Genomic DNA, 23,581 nt, shown 5'->3' with positions numbered 1-23,581 from the left:
TTTGTCATGGTTTAAACCCATCCAGCAGCCAAACACCACAGAGCTACTCACTCACCATCCCCTGCCACAGGGGACGGGGGAGAGAATTGGAGAGGTAGAGGTAAGGAGATTTGTAGTTTGAGATAAAAACACTTTGATAATTGAAATAAAATTACAATTATAACAATAGTAGTAATAACAGAATATATAAATGAGTGATGCAAAATGCAATTGCTCACCACCTGCTGTCTGATGCCCAACCTGTTACTGGCTAGTGATTCCAAAGGAGGGAAGATCCCAAAACCACAATCCTGGAAGAGAGAGAGAGGCCAGCTTCCTGGCCAGCCCTCACCTATGTACTGAGCATGCCGTTATATGATACGGAATATTCCATTGGCCAGTTTGGGTCTGTTGCTCCGGCTGTGCTCTCCCCAGCTTCTTGTGCACCTGCGCACTAGCAGGACATGGGAAGTTGAAAAGTCCTTCATTTCTTAGGAACAACTATAAACATCAGTACATTATAAACATTACTCTCATACCAAATCCCATACTGAATACAAAACACAGCACTATTCTAGCTATTAAGAAGGAAAATTAGCTCTATCCCAGCCAAAATCAGGACAAGGTTGAAAGACATTTTCCATAAATCGCTCACTCTTGTGGCTCCTTCTCACCTTCCTGTTCTGCTTCTGTTTGACATCTCAGCTGAAGATGAAGACTCTTATATTCAGAGTGGTTCCATCCATCTTTTGACAGCACTGAAGGATTTAGGTAGCAGAATGTGACCCTTCATTTAGTTTATATTTTCTTTTCTGTTTAATTGACTCCTGTAGCTGGAGGTGTGGACAGTGACAGTCAAGCAAAGCAAAAACCTGTCTTCATAGGTTGGGAAGAGTTGGGCTGGATCAAATTGCTACATGTAATTGTCTCGGGCTGTTTTGAGAGGAGAGGTGGTTGCTAACCCCTGCCTCACGGATAAGACTTTAAATTATTAAACTCTATAGATCCAAGAGGAGAAAGACGTTCCCATACAATGGACACATTAAATCTGGGAGCTCCTTGTGACATTTCAGAGCGCTCTTTTGACTTCCTGGCGGTGACTTGTGTCTTTCCTGAATTGGACAATACCTATCCTTATTTTTGCAGCTTTTATAGAAGCTCACCTTGTTTCCCTTTAGATATCCTGAAGTGACATATGAGGGTAGTGGACTTCTGCTAGGGTGCCCTGTTACGTGGGAATGTGTGTTGGGTTGTCCCTGAGATGACAAGGGGTGCAACCTTCTCCTAGACCTCATCCTGCTTAGTTTTGGATGCGTTTTCTGAAAGACAGTTCTCCACTGGTATATACCGCAGATTTCAGAAAAAAAACATCCAAAATCAAACAATCTGTAGTATATACTAGTGAACATCCATCTCTCGCTCACATCAGAGCATGGAGACTGCAAGAGAAGCCATGACTTGGTTTTTGTGGGAGCACAAGCTCCCCCATTGCGTGGTTTGCTAGGAAAACAGAAACTGCTCTTCCCCAAATCCAGATTCAGTTGGGCTACATATTTTTTTTTCAGGGGGTCAGAGCCTACTGTGCGTCAATCTTAACACAGAAATTCCTGTTTACAAATCCAGTTTTCCAGTCCCTGATGCAAAATGATTAAGAAAAACAGTTTCTGCATGTTACTCCTGCACTTCATTTCCTCAGTCATATGTACAAGTGAAATGCATTCAAATGCCAAAAATACATAACATATCTGAAGCTGATTGTTATTAATATTGTTCTGTTTGGGGTTTTTTAGCTGTAAACCTTTTTGAAGTGCCTAGTGAACAGGGAGAGGAGCAGCTTTGGAGGGGGGAGACAACTTTGAAATCCACAGAGCAGAAGCTTTAATCTCCAGTTGTGACTGACATCAAACAAAAGTGCAAAAACTCCCTTTGTTCTTGAGCACAAAGGGTGTGTTTGTTGTTTGTTCAGGGTAAGTGAAAGGCGCCCATGAAGTCCCACTGAAGATGTTTAATGAATCTGGCAGCCTCCAAGCTGTCTCTTCTACAGAGTAATCCTAACGACAGACCCATCACACATAATTTAACGGAGTGTGACATGACAATCTCTGCTCAGGAGAGACTTTGCAAGGGGAATAATTTTATTACTCAATAGCATAGACCCCTTAGGGTCAGTGCTGTGGAGCAGAGCTCGTGATGGTGGTAGTGGTCACATTTTTGTGTCTGAATTGTGGAGATTTAAGTGCTCAGGTATTGCTTATTAATCTTCCTAAACACTGACTTTGAACTCATGGTTAAAACCAAGTGAATTGTACTATCTAATGCAGGGGGGGGCGTGGGATTTGGGCAGCCTCAGCTTGCAGTAGAAGTCAGTCAAGAATATCTAAAAAAGGAGATTTGTGACCAAAATCAGACCAAACAGGGACATGGGAAGGAAAGGCGAAATAGCATCAAGAGTGAAACAATAATGGAAGAGGCTGTAAAAAAACCCAAACAACTGAACATTTCTTAGGCATCAGGTCAGTTAACCATATATGTATGTCATCTTTTTATCAGTTCATCCCCCTTGATCAGTCTTCGGATGACTAGAATAGGAATGACCAAGGCATGCGTCTTCAGCTTCCATTGTCCTTTCTATGCTCTAATGTTTATAGCCTTTGGTATTGTGGAAGCTGGGCTGTTTGCTGCCAGGTCTCATGTTTTGTGTCAGGGTAAGGGTGTTTTGTGTGGTCCAGAGGGTGTGGTATGTCTAGTGTGTGCCTTTATGGTCTGGGCATCTATTGCCCCTGAGTAGAGCAGAAATTACCTAAATGCTCTCTAGACTTGAGTGCTTGGGTGGGAGTAATATCCGAGTGCATTGCTCTTCTCTCAGTAAAATCTGTTTTCAGCTCTGCTTCATGCTGCATGTGTAAATTTGGGCAATTAAGTTTTTTGTGTCGCCACTTCTATAAAATGGGCATAGTCTTGTTCACCTCCTTTGGGGTGAGCTATGGAGTGGAGTGTGACTACTCACTGAAGCAGAGGCTGTGAAGAAGAAACCACTGTTCTCTTGGAGAGCGCCATGTTTGAGGTTCTTTTTTCCCTAACTTCCTTATGACATAAATCAAATTTTATCCCCACTGCGGGATATATATATCCAAAATGCATTTGTACTCTAAATGTCAGCCACTCCAGGGACTGCTGCAGAGCTAAGCACTACCTGCTGTTGCATTTGATCCCCATGCCAATTGCCAACTGGAACCCCAGCAAACCGTCATGTTTCAGGTGTGATGACTGGCATTGGGATTCAGTGCCAAAACAACCCTGATATCTGGGAAGACAATACACAGCCCCTTTCTAAGAGCTTTTCTGCCCCATATCACCATCTGAAATAATTCCTTGTTCTTTCTTGAATTGCAGGAATATTGAGGGATCTATCTAAAATAACACTCCCTGTTTCCCCCCTTCTTCCCCCACCCCTTATCAAATCAGACGTCCAAAATCAAGTGCCTGTGTACTCTGCTGACAAGCACAAGGGGATTAGGGAGTGACGGGTTTAACAAAACTGGCTCAAGGTTTTGTAAAATGCATCTTGGAGCTTGAGCTCTGCACGAGCCATAAAATTCCTCCCAAGAGGTAGAAGTGAGGTTTCTGCAAGACTGGATCAGAACTTAATAATGCTTTTTTAGGTTATTTTTCTTGCTTTCTAAAAGGTGCTACAAAAACATCTGGTTTTTGAAGATGCTGCAAGACTAAAAATGACTTAATGTAACCATTGTGTAAAAAATCACAAGTGTGTTTTACCACCAGCAAAAAGAACTGATTTCTGGACTGCATGCAAACCATTTGGGGCAATTAGCATGTAATTTAATTTGCATTAATCAGCACAAGGTCAGCAAGAAATTAGCTTTGGGTGTAGATTTTACATATAACAGCTTATGAGAAGAAGGGAGGAACTGTTTTTACAGGGTGTTAATTTGGAGTTAAGTGCATTCAGCAAGTTTTGCAGGGTTTGGCCTTGCAGAAGAAAGATGAATGACGTGGATTTGGGAACACTGAAAGCACAAAATGGTGTGGCAATTTACCAGGCATTTAATGTTGCAACATGTAAATGCTTTTTAACAGACTTCTTGGCACTTGTAAAGATCAGAGCGCAGGTTTCGCTGCAGCACTGAACGCGCTGCTGGCACCGAAGGGCTGTGTCTGGTTGAACGTGGATGGGGGTCCCACCAGGATGCTGACCACACATTGCACCCAATGATTCGGGAACACATATCCAAAAGGCACAGATCTCTGTGCAGCTCCACATATTACTTTACTGAGCTCTGAAGTGGGAGGAATTTAGGCAAATGACTCATTTCCTTATGTACCCCTTTGCCCTCCAGCCTTTCCCTCAACTGCAATTTCATTTTACAAAGTCTCCTGGCATTCCATGAGCCTTCGGTGTTAGTAACATGGTAAGTGTTGCAAGAAATCCACTACTGGAGACAAAGAAATTGTTTTTGACAAGTGGTATCTGATCATCTGCTTATGGGAAATCACATACTGAGGAGTCTGGTGGTGTTTGGCTCTGGTAAGGGGGGAGACAAAATGTATATGTCTGTTCTTAATCTTAATATTAATTAATCTTAATCTTAATTCCTTTGAATGAAAAGCATTTATCAGTTGTGTGGCATGGAAGGCATCTGAAAGTGAGTATCTTCTGTTACCTGTTTTTTTGTAGAGGATAATCTCTAGGCACTTTGGAGCTGCCATGTGTGCATCTGTAGTCCACATATCTTTGTTATGCCAGGGTTAGAAAGAACTGTGGGCAGCATTGCACAGCCCATTTCAAGAGAGGATTCCATTGCCAGGTCTGCACTCATTGCTTAAATATTCTTCTGGAAAGATGATTTGTGAATAAAGTAGACATGGAGACCTCTCATCCAGTTATCTATGCTTAACCAAGATGCTGAGGCTGACCCTAGTTCACCTATGCTTCTTGCCCAGTCAAATGGAGATTCATGGTCGGTTGAATTGGAACTGATTTGAAAGCCAAAAGTGATTATGCTTCTTGGGCTTCTCTGTTAAGTGCCCAAATTTAAGTGGCATTAATCAGGCCAAAGCATGTCTGAAGGAACTGACTATACAAAGAGTTTGATCATGCAGAGTGCAATTACTTTGGGGCTCAGACTTAGGATCCAGTTTGTTCACAAACTGGGATCATACCTTTATCAGATAGCTTAGTTTTGCTTGAGCTTTCTTCCCTCTGTAGTTTAGGATATGTTTACATCATCCACTAAAACATTCAAGCTAGTGGGAACAGTCTGTCATGGCAAAAAGCTATTTGCAAGGGGACTTACCCTACTTATGCCGTTTCCATTGCCTCAGTAAGGTTTTGGTGTCTTGACACTCTGCCTTGTCAAAATATCTTTAAGAAATATTTTTCCTAGTTACCTTACTACTAAAATATGTATGTTTAATTTTTAAGTTACATGACAAACTAATAAAAGCAAATTTGCACTTAGAATCATAGAATCATTTAGGTTGAAAAGACCTTTGAGATCGTCCAGTCCAACCGTTAACCTAACACTGCTAAGTTCACCACTAAACCACGTCGTTAAGTACCACATTGACATGTCTTCTAAAAACCTCCAGCGTGGTGACTCAACTAATTCCCTGGGCAGCCTGTTCCAGTGCTTGACAACCCTTTCAGTGAGGACATTTTTCCTCATATCCAGTCTAAACCTCCCCTGATGCAACTTGAAACCATTTCCTCTCATCCTTTCTCTTGTTATGTGGGAGACCAACCCCCACCTCGCTACAGCCTCCTTTCAGGCAGTTGTAGAGGACAATAAGGTCTCCCCTGAGCTTCCTTGTCTCCATGTTAAACAACCCCAGTTCCCTCAGCCACTGCCCATAAGATTTGTGCTCTAGACCCTTCACCAGCTTTGTTGTTCTTCTTTGGACACTCTTCAGCACCTCAATGTTTTTCTTGTAGTGAGGGGCCCAAAACTGAACACATTATTGGAGGGGTGGCCTCACCAGTGGCTGTCAACCAACACCCCCAGGTGCCTTTCCGCCAGGCAGCTTTCCAGCCACACTTTCCCAAGCCTGTAGCGTTGCACGGGATTGTTGTGACCCAAATGCAGGGTCTGTCATTGAGACTTGTTGTGCCTCATAAAAATGGCCCTGGCCCATTGATCCAGCCTGTCCAGATCCCTCTGTAGGTTCTTTCTACCCGTGAGCAAATCAACACTCCCACCCAACTTTGTGTCATCTGCAAACTTCCTGAGGGCACACTTCATCCTCTCGTCCAGATCATTGATAAAAATACCTTTCTCTTAAAAATCTTGCACTCTGACATTTTAAGGAATCCCTTAGCCTAGAACTTCAGTTTGGCCAGATTATTCACTAAAAGTTTTCACGTGCATCCATCTTCTGGGTGTTTTCACAGCATCTGATTTATTTCTTCCGCAAATCAACATCTGAACTCTGAACTACAGGCCCTACAAAGCTCGGTGTATTTGAGCACTGGAATCACCAAAAATCACTAGTCATTTTTAAACACCTTACATGAAATTGTCAAGTGTCAGATGACATGAGAAAGGTCAAAGAAAAATGTATTGTGTAGTAAATCTAACTGAAGATTTATATCCCAGCTCTTACTTTTTAATCAATGTTAATAGATTTTTAAAGACAATAAAAAGGAAGAGACAAAGGAAGAGTATCCTTTGCTTAAAAAAATGTTAGGTAGAGAGTTTAAAGTATTAAAAAAAAAAGTGGTGTGATTTTTATTTTTCTATCATATAATAAAATTAATTAGGGAGGGTAAGAGCTGTTGAAACAAGTGTTTGTGCTAATTCATTTATAAAATAATAATAATTATTTTGTAGTTATTAGTTTTATTTTTATAGCAACTGTATAGAAATTGATCCATTTCCTTCCACTCGGAGCATAAATAAAAGGAAATATATATTCTTTCTTCAAAGCCTGACTGTAAACAGATAATGAATGAAGAGTTCTCAACCAGTATTTGTATCGAAGATCACTTCATCTGATTTGAATTATACAACTTCCAGATTTTTTTTCCCTTCCTTATATGACGTCATATTATCTATCTTTTCAGGCAACTGATGATGGATGATGGGTTGTGCCAATAAACCTATATTTCATGTCACATAGCGTAGGAGTAATGTCCACTTGCCACGTCACATTCATTGCTAAAGGTTCTCTTGGTAGATGCATCCACTTATCTAGATCCCAGATCAGAGAAATTAAACTCTTTCCTCATTTTCACTTGTACATGAGTTTCCGTTGAACATCACTCTCTCTGGTGATATATTGTTTTTAAATATCCACATTCATCCCTAGAGTTGGATACACTGCATGGATGTGTGAAATGAACCCTCTGCATAGAGCACCATAAGATCATTTTAAAATAGGCTCAATAGAACTGTTAAATGTGGTTCTATTTCTAATTTTAACTTCAGAGGATGAGTAGCCATTAAATTCTCATCTGTAATTATTAACATTTTTCACGTTCATTCATGTGTTAATATACACAGTTTATACATTTGTATATATTGTGCGAGATCACTTTCTTTAGATTGTGCTCCCAAGAACACAAAGACTTTGATATTCCACATGGCACATCTAAAAGTGATGATCCTGGCATTACTACAAGTGTAAAATAAAGATACTCCTGTTTGGACAGAGCAGGTTCTACTTATACCTTAAATAGACAGAGAGGGTTCTACTTATACCTTAAATAGACTTTAAAATAAAGCAGAAAATAAATGATTCTATAACCAGCTGTGTTTGTTCTCTCTCTCTCTTCTTTCCCCTTTCTCAGATCTGGTGCTCTGTTGCCTCCTCTGTTTCTCTTTGCTCTTTTGATCAGCTTTCCCCTCATTCCCTTTAGTTGCAAGCCAGATGTTCTTATGACATGTAGTTCTTTCCAAACAAAGTATTTGCTTTGTAGAGTAGCCATGTCTGCAATCACAACCTGGCCAGTTGAAAGTTGTTTTAAGTGATGTATTGTCTTTAAAAACACACTGATCTGTGTTTATGTGTTAGAATTTGTGATTTGCACAAGATGCAATTTTTGTCCCTTCCTTGTCGCGGGTGGGGGAAGCACTGGAGCAGATCATTTAAGTAAACAGGAGGGGGTTTTCCTTCTGGTGCCACTGTCTTCCAGATCCTGAGATGCAGAGTCAGCATTGCTGAATGCTAGAGGGAGGTAGCACACACCTTTTCTAATGGAGAGAAGCAGCAGATACCAGCTGTGCCATCTGCTTTAAATACAAAACTTTTTACTCCCTTGCTGTCCAAATATTAATCTTCAGCATTTACGAAATACTTTGTACTTCTGTGTTTTCTGTCTGTGCTATTTAATTTTCATGATGCTCCTTGGATGCTTCCAGGTGAAAAAAAAAAAAAAGTCTAGAAAAGACCTTTCACATCATTCAGACTGACCTCTAGGTCTGTAAGTAATTGCTACCCCTATGACTCAGGTAGGAAATGTAGGCATATAATCTAAAAGATCTACCAAAACAGACAAAAGGAAATGTGGGCTAGTGTTAGACTGTTTTTGTTGCCTGCTTAAACAAAAACAAAAAAAAAAAAAAACATGGCATGCTGCATCTTTACTGCAGGAGCTCAAAAATAATTTCCCTTTTCCAGAGCACAAAGATGACACCCGTAGATATGGTGGGTAAGATTAACGCACATGATACGTAGAGTTACTATCTGTCATAAAGACAGCATGGGCTGCACATGTGCAACTGCCTCTAAAACCAATCAGTAAGGTTTTACCATGAAATCGTTTTAAAATACTTACTGGTGAGTAACTGTGTCTCTGTCTTGTGTTTTCATAGCTTGTAATGGTAAAGGAACTTCTCCACCTGTATGTACATGCGTAATACAAATAGCAAATGCAGGACAGTCTAATACCACATGGCTACTGCTCGCCTGATAAAAGTAGTATCTTAGATGTCAGATTGCTAGAGTTTGGGACCAAAATTGATCTCCCGCATACAGCTGTCTTAAAAGCTGTATAAACAAAAAAAACCCATAAGCCAACAGAGGAAACATAGACAAAGATACAGTAATTTGTCCTGAATAAAAATTAACAAAACCTTCAGTAAGAGCAGAGGTAAAGCCTAATGAGGTACAGTCTTCTGAGTTACAGCCCATTTCTTTCTATTCACATTCACCAGCGAAGTGGTCCAGAGTACTCCAGTTCTAACAATACGTGGTCTCCTCTTCCATAATTTCTAATAACATAAGAGCTGTCGGTGATGAGTTGCTCATTTTTCTAGGAGACTTCAGGAGGAGATACCTAAACGAACCGTCTGCTTTCTCAAAACACCCTGGGAAGTCTCCGCAAGCTGAGGACAATTTTCTTTCTACTTCAAACTTTGCCTCAGTATAACATACAGGTCTGCTTCTGACCTGGAAGTCTTGCCTAGCTGCAGCTTGATTGCTGTAGACTCCTGCAGGCAGGTTACAGCTGCGTTTGGAAGTGCTAGACGTGCTCAAGGAACCTGAGCTGAGCTGGCGCAGGGTGGCGGTGAGCCCGGCGTGCTGGCGGTGGAGCACAGGGACACACGCTGGCAGTGCTGAAATGGAAACATGGGGTTTCTCACCCTCGCTTTAGACACGTTGGTGGGATTCATCTCGCCTAATATATGTATCGAAAAGTTAGGAATCTAATCCCTTTGTAGTCAATGGAGAGAGATGGTAATGCTCTTTAGTATAACTAATCTCACTGACAGTGGAGAAACCCTAGATGACTAGCTTAGACTAATTGCTCAACTTCAAAGGTGGGATTTAGCCGTCTAAAACAGCAAAATGTTATCAGATTAAACAATAGCTTTTCACACGTGTACAAAACAAATGTTATTTGAGCCTAAATAACTGGACAGACCAGCAGATAACTGAGACTTAGACTGCAAGTCCCTCTTGAGAAGACCTATTTTCAATTTTTATGTGACTCAATAATACGCTGTTTTATACAGTTTATAGTGTTCTGTATTATTGTCACACTGCCCTGAAGTTTATTGGGTTTTTCCATTTTAAAGATGGAGATGTGAGCAAGAGGTTAATTGGCTTGCATAAGATCTGACACAGGGATGTGTGGTGAAATGAGAAAATGAATCAAGGCTTTCTATTCTTCTCATGATTGCACTCATGATTTTTGAGCTATTGTCCTGGACGCTTGTTCACCATTTCTCTGTCATGAAATATAGTTCATTGCTTGGCTGGTAGTGTTACTTGTTTAGTGTAACAAGCTGCCATTGCATTTTGACTTCTGAATGGTTTTAAAAATCTGTATGCAATTGGAATGGTCAAAGAATAATCTGAAGTAGAAGTAGAGAGCAGAAGGCATATTTTTAATTAATATAAATTACTCATTGTTATTGATTGGCCACAGAATTTTTGGTCATTTTGCCTCTGTAAATAATTGGCATTCCTGTGGCCTTTCAAGGATTTTCAACACAACATAATTAGTTTAAGAAACTCATAGGCCATATGTAGAAATCTTGGGTTTACATTAAATACAGGGCAATGAAAGTAGTAAATTTCTACTGTATGTAATTTGTGCAGAACATTCTGCAATATAGACATATCAGTTATGAATCTACAACCAATTTTCATGTTGAATTTAAATTCCACAGCTGGACTTTCATCTTGAAGGAAGCCAGATAGCCCTGTGCATCTGGCTTAATCTTCCCTTTAGCCATATTATTTTAAAGGCACTCCTATTTAGTACATCTTACAATTGAAAAAGAATACTCATATTCCCTCTCATCCTCAGCAGCTGTGATCCCTCTGCAGATGCTGTTCTGTCAGACATTTCATTATGTGTGATAGAAAGCGTAGGTTCTTTTTGTCTCTCTGTGTTACCGCTTTGTGGATTTTATTTTCTTTTTCTTTATTTATTCCTTTGGCCGTAGATGAGTCCTTCCATAATACTTCATTTTATTTCCTATTGCTGCTGCTTCGCCTTCTTTCTAAGTACAGAAACGATCAAGAACTTGCAACTGCGTGGAGCCACCCAACAGAAGCCCATTGATTCCCCACCAAAGGGCTCTGTGTGAGCCATTCTACTCCAGTCTGAAAAGAAAGCTTTGTTCCCTCAGCTGGTAGTGTCTTAAGATGCTGATCCTTGCCATATTTTTGGAAAACTGTAGCAGTTTATCAGACTGTTTGACACTTCCCGTTCAGCTGTATATTCTGTAGCATACTCTGGTATTTGCTTCTTCTCATACATCAGTCTCACGGGCATGAGACTGGTCTGGAGCAGCCCAGGCGTCACGGTGAGTTATGCTGGGCACAAGTCATTTGGAGGTGAACAGTGAAGGAGGAGGAATCTGGAGTGCTGGTGGCCATGCCTGAAATGGTAGTAATGGATTTAGTCTTTGGGGCAGGAGGTATGGGGTTTGTCATGTTGGTTGAGTATTTTCCTGGCCGCCTTCCATGACTGTCCAGATATTTTTAGCATGAAGTACAAGCTATGTTGTCTCAGTTGACCTTGGAGCATGACATTTTAACACAGAATTGGTTTGAATTGCTAATCATTAAAATGATTTATTATTTTTATTACAAGAGCAACTAGAATCCCAGTCATGTTTTGCAGATGAAAAGGGAAGCGCATTGAAACCTGTCTTCTCTTGACTTTCAGTCCTTCATGATATCCGTGTTTCCTAAACTACCACCTTCAGCTCTTTGTCTCTCTACATTATTTGAAGCAGATTATGCCTAGGTTTGTTTTTTAACTTGTCATTTGACAAGTATTATGTCAGAATGACTGAAACCAATCCCAAGGTCTCACACGAGAAGTGTAGAACAAAAGGATCGTTTCTGTGGCAAACAATTTATTAACCTTAATAGAAGTTTACAGATGCTGTTAGAAAGGCAAGATCTTGCTATCAGTATATTTATACTGGTGATTGCTCCCTCTTTGCCTTCATTCCCAGACTCGAGTTTACCAAAAAGATCAAGGCCCTAAATGCCAACTTCTGTTAAGGAATTAGAAGCAGTAGCACTGCATCAGGATACTGTAGCAGTATATTTTAAGACAGTAATGTACAAAAAGAGGTTCAGACCAACCACAGACATAGCCAGAACTCTACGAATGTTTGAATTCAAGTTTTGAAGTCCAGGTCTGTTTCAGACTCCATGTATTTGACTCTTATTGGGATTTCCAACTAATTGTCTATTTTGGACAATTCCTGTTTAGTGAGTTTTGCATGTTCTCACGTTAACAGGACCTCAGAGGAAATGGCAGTAATTTTTGAGATGCATTTTACTGTCACAGGGGTGCAGAGAAGCCCTTGACTGAAAAAAGCATCAAGGCCTTCTTGACTTTTCAGTCTACTAAATAAGCACTTACTCCAGTGTCGGATGTAGATTAAAAAACAAAACAAAACAAAAAAAAACACCAACTACCCTCCTGCCTGAAAAGTAGCTCCATGGTTTAAAGATTTACACAGCAGAAGTTGAAACCAAGATATGAAAATAAACTTCTCTTTGACTACATTGGAAGACCACAACCTGTTTCTACAAATTACATGGTGGATCTCCCAAGCGGGGCCAAAGAGGCTGTTTCCCTGAAATCAGTGTCACACTATAGTTCTTTTCATACATAGGAAGTGAGCAAATCATTAAATAACGCAACATCCTTTCCCATCTGTGAGAACTCTGCCAAAGCAAAGTGTAAGGGTCTGGGTTAAAGCACACTCAGTTAATGAGTTGTGTTTTGGAGAGGTTAAAATTTGAGGGATTTTGGACTCGTGTTTTGGAGGGGTTAAAATTGCCAAGAAAAACTGAAAACTTGAAGAAGATCCCCAGGTGCCTGCATTAATGCTCCCCAGTCTCTCTGATGTGAGCTGGCAGGTCCCATAAAGCCACTCAGCCTTGAACAGGGAAGGGAAGGAGGGAGAGAGCAAGAGCTCCATCTGGGACTCCAGAGCCCCAGAAAGAGCCTCTAACCCAATTCCCTTAAAGTGCACAAACCTCATGAGCCACAGCATCTGTTTGCCACTGTATTCACCGAGTTCACAGGGCAAACAAAAGATCCGTATCAAGCATGCATCCCTCCAGAGGGGGAAAGAGTTCCCTCATTTGCCCATAGATTTTTCTTCCCCTGTTCTTTCAGTGATATGTTGGTTGGTTGGGGTTTGTTGGTTGTTTTTGTGTTTTGTTTTTTTTTGGCGGGGGGGTGGTGGTGGTGGTGGTGGTGTTGCTAATTTTTTTTGGATGGTAATTAAGAGAGTTAACACCAGCTAGGCTAGAGTGAACGCAAACAAGACCCCTATAGGCAGCACAGTGCATTAATGTAAAATATGCCCAGACAACATAACTTGTCAGAGAGGATTATTTCTGCTTAGTGAATCTGCAGGGGCCCCTTTGCTCCACCACTCAGCGTCTGACTAGAGAGAGAAAGAGAGAAAGAGTAGCCATTAGTGAGTAGCTACTGTGGCATTGATGTTTGAGCGCACTTCTGAACTGGCTTTTGTTGAGAATATCGGTGCAGAAAGCATGCGCTGTCCCAAATCCGCTGTTACTATGAGAAATGAGGAGCTGCTTTTAAGGTATGTTGTCTCCTTTGTTTTAACGCGTGCTTTCGAGTTGCCTGGGCCCGCTGCAACTATAACCGTGCTGTGTATTAAGTAGTTTCCTTATTTAAAGGAAAAGACAGGCATTGCTGTGTGCAAGTAGCATTTTCCACTAGTTAGAATCGCACATTTCATGTATGACGACAAATGTATGGAGAGGGCAGGGAGGAAAAAAAAAATAATTTTTTTTTTCCTAAATGAGAGCTGGTATTTCTTTTATCACCTCATTTGCAATATTTCTGCCTGCTTCATTATTATGCACTGGGCATGGAATAAGCATGGAAAAAGCTCAGGGAGACTCCATATTAGAGCTAGTGCCCTAAATACCACTTTAATTTTCACTTAGCCTATGTAAATAGTTACTAACGCTCTACCTAGTCTTTACCACTTGAAGATGTTTTAAAAATATCTAAATATTCCCATATGTGGAATTACACATATAATCTCTAATGTTCCAAGGTTTAGCGGGGTGCCAGCATCGACTACTCTTTTCAGAGACACACACATGCAGACACACGCACACACACACATACACCCAGAATTATGCTAGAATTGGCACCCTGCTTTGAAAAATGTAGTCTTTTGTTTATTTGCTAGCAGACATTGTAGCATTGAATACATCTTTTGGTCTGACAATGGGACAGCTGAACAATGGTGCTGTCAAACTAGCTTAATGTATGTCTGGCGATGGGGTGGTTTGGGTTTTTTTTCTTTCCTTTTCTCAGCCCCTTTTTAATTTCGCTTAACCTTTTTGTATATACGATAGAATATGAAGTGTATTGCCTATTTTGTGAAGGTTGTTTCATTTGGTATCTGCTGTTAATAGTGCAGGGAGGGGGAGGTTTGCGTTTTACAATCATGCTTATTGCATTAAGTTGGAGATTTATTACTAACCTCTCCTTTAACTGTGGCGAGAAAACTTATTGATTCTGAAAGCTTACAATACTGCTGTCAATCTGGCAAATACACGGTTGCCAAATGTGCCCTTGCCTGATTTTATGCCTGATCATATCAACTTTAACTGCTGTTTTGAAGATACTGTTTCTAATTTTGTTTAGGTAATGAAAATGCAATAAAAATGATAAATCACATCTCAAAGTGGGAGCCCATGTTACTTTCCATTTTTATAATCCAGCTATTAGCATACGTTAGAATTTTTAAGGTCAGGCAGAATAATTTACCTGGATGATTCCTATCCTAAAATCTAACAAATTATTCATATGACATTTCATGAATTATCTTTCTGTTTAGACAGCCATAGTTTAGCATTAGAACAGTTAACAATTTTGGGTTTGAATTTGGCAAAATGCTCATGCACCTTACACATTATGAAAAGAAATTGGTATAAAGCTTTTGAAAAAATTTGAGTTACTACTTGAACAGCCACTTGTGTCTTAAATAAAATCAATTGTCATCAGTCTGTGGAGTTTCTGAAACTGTTTAAAGTCTTTAAATACTTTATATGTTAAGTAAATACATTACTTTTAGTAATAATTGTAATCATTTTCTGAGAAAAAAGATACTGGTGCTTCCCATTTTTTGCTTAGATCCATTAATTGTAGGGGTTTCATGCTTTTTTTTAAACTGGATTCTAGTGCATGATTTATATGGATTTATACAGGTCTCTTGGACCTCTTAAAAAAAAAAAAAAATATATATATATATTGGTAGGGTCAGAGCTCTTTTAGAGCATGTATTTTCAACAAAAAGATGTTTTATGGGGAGACTCTGAGCACTTGCTATGATGTTTTGCATTTTTGTTGTTGTTGTTGCATCTCCTTCCCTTGTGTGTTGAGATGGTATAAATCAATAGGAAAGTATTTGTGTGAACAAAAAGGTAATATCACATAAAATACTCTAGAAGCCTAGAGGTTATGGATTATCAGGTAGTTCTTGCGTGCTGTGTGTTGTGCATAAACATGAAGAAAGCAAGGATGGTGTTTCACATAACGGCACCATGCTATGATTCACTTTCTTGGAAGAACTTCTTTCAAGACAGACGTTAACTCATTCACAACTGCTCTGCTCTGCTCCACCAGAACTGGAGGCAGGGAGGGCAATATTTTTTTAACAAGCTATCCTCTTGCAGCCTGGGCTTTCTAGCAATAAATTGAATGCCTCACCCTCAGTTACATGGAAATGCCCCTTTAGTGATTGCCCAGGGTAGGGTGAATGCCACTTTTGTGGCAGCCACCACAAGACACTTAAGGACTGTTCAATAGTAAAACTGTTTCCTAAGCACTCTTCTCACGGGTGAGTTCATACTGAAGTTACAGTACTTCCCATTTTTTCAGATAAAATGCTGCATAAAATATACATACTACAGATTTTTGCCTTGGATTGCCAATTACTTTGTTCTTTTCCAAGGGTACTTTCTGACATTGCACTCACATCAAAGACTAATTAAAAAAAAAAAAAAAAAAAAAAAAAAAAAAAAAAAAAATCTATGCATTACTAAGATATTACTTTCTGAACCATAACAATTATTATTATTATCAAAGAAGGTGAAGCAAATCTGTGCACAAGCCATTTCTTAGCATGCTTTAACTAAAGTGTCAGCTTTTGAGAGTATATGTTTAGAGATCGTATGCCTGAGCATCGCAGGTGTCCTTACCATTACCTGTTTTGAATATCACCTATTCACAAAGCAATGTGGTGCCTTGCAGTTGTCAAACTTGGCAACATCTGCTTCCAAAACAGCGCTGAGAGCTAATTCAGACTCTACATGAGTTGTTATTTGTTCTTGCAATGACCAGGTGTAATGTCAAAAAGAGAGACCGTCCTCAGTCCTACCTGTCAGAGTAAGAGCAGGATAGGTCTTAACCTGAGAACTGGTTTTCCATGCTGCCATAGGAAATAGAATTGTATTATATATATTTACTAGCCTGGAGTCTTTGTCTTTATTTTTTTTTTCCAGATTCATGAACCACAATCTCTAACATCAACATGTTACTATTATCTTTGTTAAATTAGAATAAAACTGAAGTATTTCTGTTATCAAACTTAAGCATGAAGGGATTGAGAGAAGCCTTGCTGAGAAGGACTTGAGGGTACTGGTGGATGAAAAGCTGAATATGAGCCAACTGTATCCTGGGCTGATCAAGAAAAGTGTGGCCAGCAGGTCAAGGGAGCTGATCCTCCCCCTCTACTCCGCTCTGGTGAGACCCCCCCTGCAGTGCTGTGTCCAGCTCTGGGTCGCTCAGCACAGGAAAGACATGGACCTGCTCAAGTGGGTCAAGAGAAGGCCACAAAAATTATCAGAGGGCTGGAGCACCTCTCCTATGAGGAAAGGCTGAGAAAGTTGAGGTTCTTAAGCCTGGAGAGGAGAAGGGTCCAGGGAGACTTTATTGTGGCCTTTCAGAACTCAAAGGAGGTCTATAAGAAAGATGGGAATGAACTTTCTGGTAGGGTCTATTGCGATAGGACAAAGGGTAATGGTTTTAAACTAAAAGAAGGCGTATTCAGACTAGATATAAGGAAGAAATATTTTATGATGGGGGTGGTGAAACACTAAAAGAGGTTGCCCAGATTGGTGGTAGATGCCTCATTCCTGGAAACATTCAAGGCCAGGTTGGACGGGGCCCTGAGCAACCTGACCTAGTTGAAGATGTCCCTGCTCATCGCAGGGGGGTCGGACTAGATGACCTTTAAAGGTCCCTTCCAACCCAAATTATTCTATGATTCTATGATTCTATATAAGATTGCAAACTATACCTTTGGGGCTGAAAAACAAAGGAGAGCATTCAATTAATATTCATATCTAGAAATTTTACTGCAAGTGTAGATTGTGCTTGAATACTTAAGAAGTCATTCAGGAGTGAATCAATACTAATTATTGTAATCAGGAGGGTTAATTAGCTGAAGATGCTGCTGATGGAAAGTTCACTGCTTACAGCCCTGAAAACACCTAAGTTGATGAAATCTGAAAGCGAGCTGTCTAAGAGGACTTTGTATGGAGAGAAAAGCTTGGCTTTCTTTTGGCATTTCAAGAGCCAGTTGTTCCAAAGGGGAAACACAGCTTGTACTTTGTGTTTTGCATGATATTAATTCGGGAGTATTAGAAGATGCAACTAAATCTGTCTTGACGATATTTTGTGGTAGTTTCTCATTAAATGCAAGTACCATTTTGGATAACCTGTACTGTCTCTGCAGCATTCATTTGTAGATTACCATAAATTAATATGGATAATCTTATGCATTTGAAATCTTGTTCCAGCACTGTTACTGGGAACAGTTATTTTATTTTATTTTTTTTACTATTTGTGTGCAGGCATGGTGAGTTTACATGGTATATGTACATAAATTACACATACTCTGTATCTAATATACAAGTATATATCTGTGTGCATATGTACACACACACACACACGTGCACTTAAGTTGAACCATTTTTTTCGTTGAGGGTGTTTATTTCTATAGTACTGTGCCCTCAAAACTCCCACTCAGTTTCCATCTGCAAAAAAAGTATTCAACTGCATGTAATACAGTGAACAGTTACTGAACAAGTAGTTCATGAAATTTAAGTTAGATGATAAGGAATAAAGACTGAAAAGAAACAACTGAGGAAAATAATTTTCTTTTCCCTTAATTAGAGCAGTTGTGTTTCTTAAAGTGAACATTACTGAATTCAAGCAAAATCTCAATATACAAAATCTTTCTCACAAGTGAATCGTGAGAAGATCTTTTTCTTTAGTGTTGGGTGTTTGGAGTTGGTTTATTTTCCTCTTTTCCCTTAGTTATAACTATTAAGGTTATAACCAAGATGAATGTCTGGATGTTTATTTGAGGGAAAAAAAAACCACACACACGCATAAAGAAACCCCCTCTCAGTTACACACACACTCACATAAGCCCCCTGAAGTAAAGTGATGCTTTCAGAAGAAAGAAATTCTGTTTCAAAACACATCCTTCTTTCCTCTCTAATGACATTAGAGATTATCACGTGCAGGTGCTATTTATCTTTACAACTGCTTTCCTATGACTGTTTTACTGCTTCCAACACATTTACTTGTATGTCAGCCATAGAAAAGGTAACTGAAAATGGCAGCTGTTGAGAAAGCATGTCGCCATGCCTGGAATGACATGCATTATCCGGGCAGCAGGAGTTGCTGGCTCTACAGCCCATTTCTACTTGACCTGCCGAATGATTGGCTGCCTGGGATGGTGATGAATCACTGGAGTTTATGAAACAGGACTGCTGGCATCCTCACAGAGGAAATAAAAACAGGATTTTTTTTTTCCCCCTCTAACACTCTTGCCATGGCAAAAAGCTTCATGTTATATTTTTTTTTCTGTTTTGCTTTTGTGTTATTTCACCCTGCAGCAGAAATAAATGTGTCAATTAAAGTTGCTTTAATACTGTCATTGGCAAGTTAATGATGCACTGAAGGTTAACTATCTTTATTGGGTGGAAGGGGAAAGGAATTTTCCCAAATTTTGTTTAATTCTTGCTCTGGACCCTAATTTTCTCATCTCTCAATCTGGTTTTGAGACTGAGAATAGCGTAACTAGTAATCAGATCAAGCAGGATGGAAAAAGGATTTTAGCTGTTCTCACGCACAACTTTATTTTCTCTGGTAGTCTAAGGATCAGTGACCATTTCACGGGCTAACATCAGACAGATCCATCTTCAAGGTTTCTGAACTAATGACTAAATTGTCATTTCTGGAAAGCATCGACTCCCAGATTTGCACTCAGTTTCTAGGTGGTTCATGAAATTGTATTATGCATTAAGCCCACATTACCGGATTAGACTCTTATGAGTCGGTGCTTGTAGGAAAGTATTGTAGGTCTGTAAACCTGCCAGTGCACTGACAAGACTGACACAGTGTGGATCACAAGCTGCCCTGCAAAATGCAGCCAAGTAAAAATGATCCTTCTATTTCAATTAAAACACCCAAAATTGTTTTTGGGGGTGGGGAATGGAGAGAATTACTTGCTTGTCTCTCCATGTAGCATAATTGGTGGCTGATGAGTTAGCCTGCATCCCTTCTTCGTGTAGAACAACCTAATTTTAAGTTAACTCTCTCTGATTCAAAGGAAGAGGGTTACCAATAAAATTCCTTAGGAAGTTTTAAATATGGCACTTATACAAAGATAATGCTTTCTGCCATTACATTAGAGAGGGTTTTTCTCCAGTCTTATGCTTTGCTGCCTAAGCTTTTTCTCCACGAGTCTTGAAAAGCAATTTGCATGCTCACACATGCTACTAGACTTTTTCACCTTCCTCCGAATAATTCAGCAGTGGACACTGGACACTGGAGAGGCTGCAGCACTCTTGTTATTTAAGGCACAGACTTCCTATATCCCTGCAAGGCTTCTGAAATAGTGGAGGGCGAACTTTTACCGGCGAGAAGGGTGGCATGGGGAACTGTTTCTTTTGCCCTTTGGTGTGCGAGGGGTAAATGCTGTCCTTGCTCTGGAGTTCCCATGGCAGCAAATCAGCAGGTCATCTTCAAGAGCAGCCTTTGAGGATGCCAGACAACAGTCTGTCACAGGGAGGAAGACAGAGCAGAGGGTTGGAGGGGGGGAAAAAAAAAAAGATAGAAAATCAGAGAGAGGATAGAGGAATTTACTATCCCTTTTAGACAAATAGAGGAGCGAAAAGCAAGGGCACCTGAACGTAGATCATCTGGAAATTGAACCTTGCAAGTGTAGATAGCTGTGGATGATACGATAGCTGTGCTACAGAGTGAATTTAAGATTCAAATCCTGCACCTGCTCTCCCTGGAAGCTGCAGGTCAGCATCTGAAGAATTGAGGCCCTCTAGAAAGGAAACGGTGAATTATCAGAAAACTTAAATTCTTAGAGACTCGATTTTCAACTGTAACAACCTCTTGGTTTCATTTTCCTTCTATTCTGCCTAAAAATGATCTATTTTCAGCTAAACTGCGAGGAAGAAGCTCACTCCAAAGCTTGAGAATTTGCCTGCATCATTTCAACCCACATTTAATTTTAATGAGAGAGTTATATAACCCCCTTTAAAAATAACAAAACACTAACAGAACTGCATCGGCAACACCAGGTGTTCTGCAGTGCTGCTCCAATGAATCATATGGAGATTTGTCTGTGCATGGCTGATGAACATAGATTTAACTCAGTTAACCCCCACCCCCGAATATAGCAATCCAAAGTGACCAAAATTTTTTCCTAAAGAGCCTTTCTCGCAAAAGGATGCCAAACTAGATGCCTGCCCTAGGAACCTCATGGTTTTGGCATTTTTCCCTTACAAAATGGTGTTATCACTATGTTGGGTTTTTTTAAAAAAGTTGCAGATGAATTATTGTGACTCTACTGAAGTGAAACGTTTTATGTTAAACACTGAGTTGGGTTTAACGTTTTGCTTCAGAAAAGAAAGCCAGTTTTCCTGTTTGTTGTACTGAGCCCCAAATCTCTGAAATTGTTAAGAACAGCCTGTTTAACAGGCAGCTCTGGGAGTAATAAACATATGACTTCATCAACGTTCCTTTTGGAAAGAGAATTTGGGGGAAAAATTGAATCAGTGATTTTGAGCCTGTTAAACATCTTGGTTCAGATGCAGTCCTTGACTCTAGGCAGTCCCTCAGCCACTGGTTGCTGGAAGGTGGGAAGGGTCACAGTGCACTTGCCATACTCATGCTCTTTGTCTTTGCATCCATTACAAACCATTATCAGAGGCAGGGTCATGGACTAGGTGGACCTTTTGATCTGACCTGTGTGGCAATTCTTACACTGTTCATTTACAAGGGAAAAAACGCCACCCCAAACCAGGCACGGTGCAGTTTTCTGCATGTCTGAATGCCTTACAGTTACTGCAGGAGCCTTTTCTTTCTGCCCTTCATGTGTGAGCTTTAATGGATTCTGTCTGCAGGAAATAATGATGTCAAACAAAGATAGTTACTTTACATATTATCAGGGTGATTGTTTGTTATTTTTGAGGACCAAGATGTATGCTAGGCACTTCACGAACAAATGAAACAAAAAAAAGAACTGTGAAATTTCCTACCTAAAAGATGTTACAATTTCAGCGTAAGGTGAGATCCAATCATTTGCAGTAAAAAAAAGAAAGAAAAGCGTGGTAGAAGTGAATGAGAAGGGAAGATGGAGGTTAACCTTGTGAAGGTCTTGCTGTAAGAAGTGGAGTGCAGTAGGTTAATTCAGATATTGCAATAAATCTCTCCGATTTCTTTGCATTTTGTTTTTAAAAATAAGTTCACATTTGGCATCCTGTCTCTTTTGATGTCCCTTACTCAATGTCTTGCCTCGCTGATGCAATGTTAGAACTTCACACTTCCCTTCACCCATTGCTTTTGGAGTTGGAGCTGCCCTCCAGCATCACCTCCAGCCTTTTGCTGTGTTCAGCCCATCCTCACCACCCGCTTCTCTGATCCTGCATCCTTCCCAATAACCAGCCTCCCTAGCTGGGCAAAAACCTTCAGAAATCTCAAATTTATACAAAATAAGAGAGGTTTTTGTGTCTCCTAGTAGTTGTTCCTGTGGGTTTGGATGGTGGGGAGGAAGGGTTTTTGGTAAACAGTTCACTTTTTCCCCTGCCCTGAGAAGGCATAAAGTGGGGTTCTTGCACATTGTAAGGATGGAGCAACACACACAAGAGCACCACATGTGTCATTCCTCCTAGCCTAAGTAATACAAGATCATACTTTTTCACGTGAAGATAATATAATAGCCAAATCCAGCACTATTAAGCTCTCTCTTCCAGGGTTCTTTGGAAAGGTGCTTTTTTTGACCATAAATAATGCACCTGCTGCCTAGTAGGAAATCAGGTCTATCCAGTGCATGCAGTGCCCCAGTTTCCCTCCTGGTTTTTGAAGGTGTCAGTCAGCGGGTGAGAAGGCAAGGTAGTTCATTTAAAAAAAAAAAAAAAAAAAAAAGGAACTAAAAAGGAAAAAAACAGTCAATGCCTGTTGTCAAGTTCAGATAGGACTGGGTTGACAAAAGTCTTGGTCTTGTGTCTATATGCACAAGGCACTACACAAAAGCAACACCTACAGATCAATAGGGATGCTCTTCAATAGGGCTATAAATAAATAACAGAACAGTAAGACTTGGTCTTGCAAATATTTACGTGTTACTACTTTAGTATTTGCCAAATACAGTGCTGAGCACCATGGATGGCCCAACTGGAGCAAATGGTACTGGCCAGGTCCTGCTCAGCACTAGCACTACGCAGGATTGGACCTGGGGGTCATGATTGACTGTCCTAATTGTTTGCATGCTATTAGCAAAGTAGGGTGTTCCTCCACATTAAAGGCCTTTCCTAAAAGCCTTCCATCACCTGTAGCATCTGACTTGCGCCATAAAATATTGTCTAATTGTTTTCGGAAAGATTGAGTTATTACCCACAAAATGGAACAAAGGCCTTATACCCACAGTGGGATGAAATCACTCTTCAGTGGTATAAAATAGGAAGGAAAAAAAAAAAAGAACTGAGTGGGAAGTTTTACTATAGCAACCAAGTTTACATAATATCAATGTGCTTCAAGTGAAAGCTCTAGAAATGCTTAATTTGAGGTACCTTTCCACAGGGTAATTTTAAATGACGTTTATTTCTGAAAATTACTGATTAGCTACAATAGCCCACAGAAGTGGGGGGGAGCCTAACAAGTGGCTAAGGTTTCAATACTTAAAATTCATGGATCCACTTTAAGCAATAATTCAGTTTGCTTTCTAAAAGGGTTTTGGTTATATGCAAATTGTTTTATTTCTCAGAATAAGATGAAGGGAAGACTGTTGTGTGTTTGGCTTTGTAAATAGAAAATTCTCACCGAAAGGTTAAGGCTTCATAATGCAAAACTTTATTCCAACGTTAGACCTAACTGACAAAGACAGATTTGTTACAAATAATCAAAATCTTCACAAATGGTAAAATGGTGCAGAATCAGGTCCATTACTTTTTGCCTCTTAAAGAAATGCACTACTTTTTGCTTTAATTGTTTATGGCTTTTACACCATTCATTAGCTCTGATGAAATACTTTGTGTAACTTGTGCTCGTGTGCTTTGCTCTTCTTTTTTCTCTTTCCCCCCC

At 40.0% G+C, this 23,581-nt stretch overlaps 1 protein-coding gene across 6 annotated transcripts in view; it reads left to right on the top strand.

Annotated features, from left to right (window-relative positions):
* CELF2 (CUGBP Elav-like family member 2) overlaps positions 1-23,581 on the top strand; it is a 386,209-nt gene that overhangs the window by 105,286 nt on the left and 257,342 nt on the right. For 2 of the 6 annotated variants that reach the window (XM_026868453.1, XM_026868452.1), the window contains exon 1: positions 13,323-13,532. The exons of 1 other annotated variant lie outside the window; for it this stretch is intronic. In XM_026868453.1, coding sequence (XP_026724254.1) covers positions 13,426-13,532 — 107 coding nt within the window. In that variant the 5' untranslated portion in view covers positions 13,323-13,425. Of the gene's footprint in view, positions 1-13,322; positions 13,533-23,581 lie in introns of those variants that run through there. 3 more of the 6 variants (XM_026868454.1, XM_026868455.1, XM_026868457.1) reach the window with 2 other exon arrangements.

The sequence above is a fragment of the Athene cunicularia genome (genome assembly GCF_003259725.1).
Source record: "Athene cunicularia isolate RWA chromosome 1 unlocalized genomic scaffold, athCun1 chr1_part2, whole genome shotgun sequence".
NCBI classification, from domain to species: domain Eukaryota; kingdom Metazoa; phylum Chordata; class Aves; order Strigiformes; family Strigidae; genus Athene; species Athene cunicularia.
This window is presented reverse-complemented; position numbering and strand designations above follow the sequence as displayed.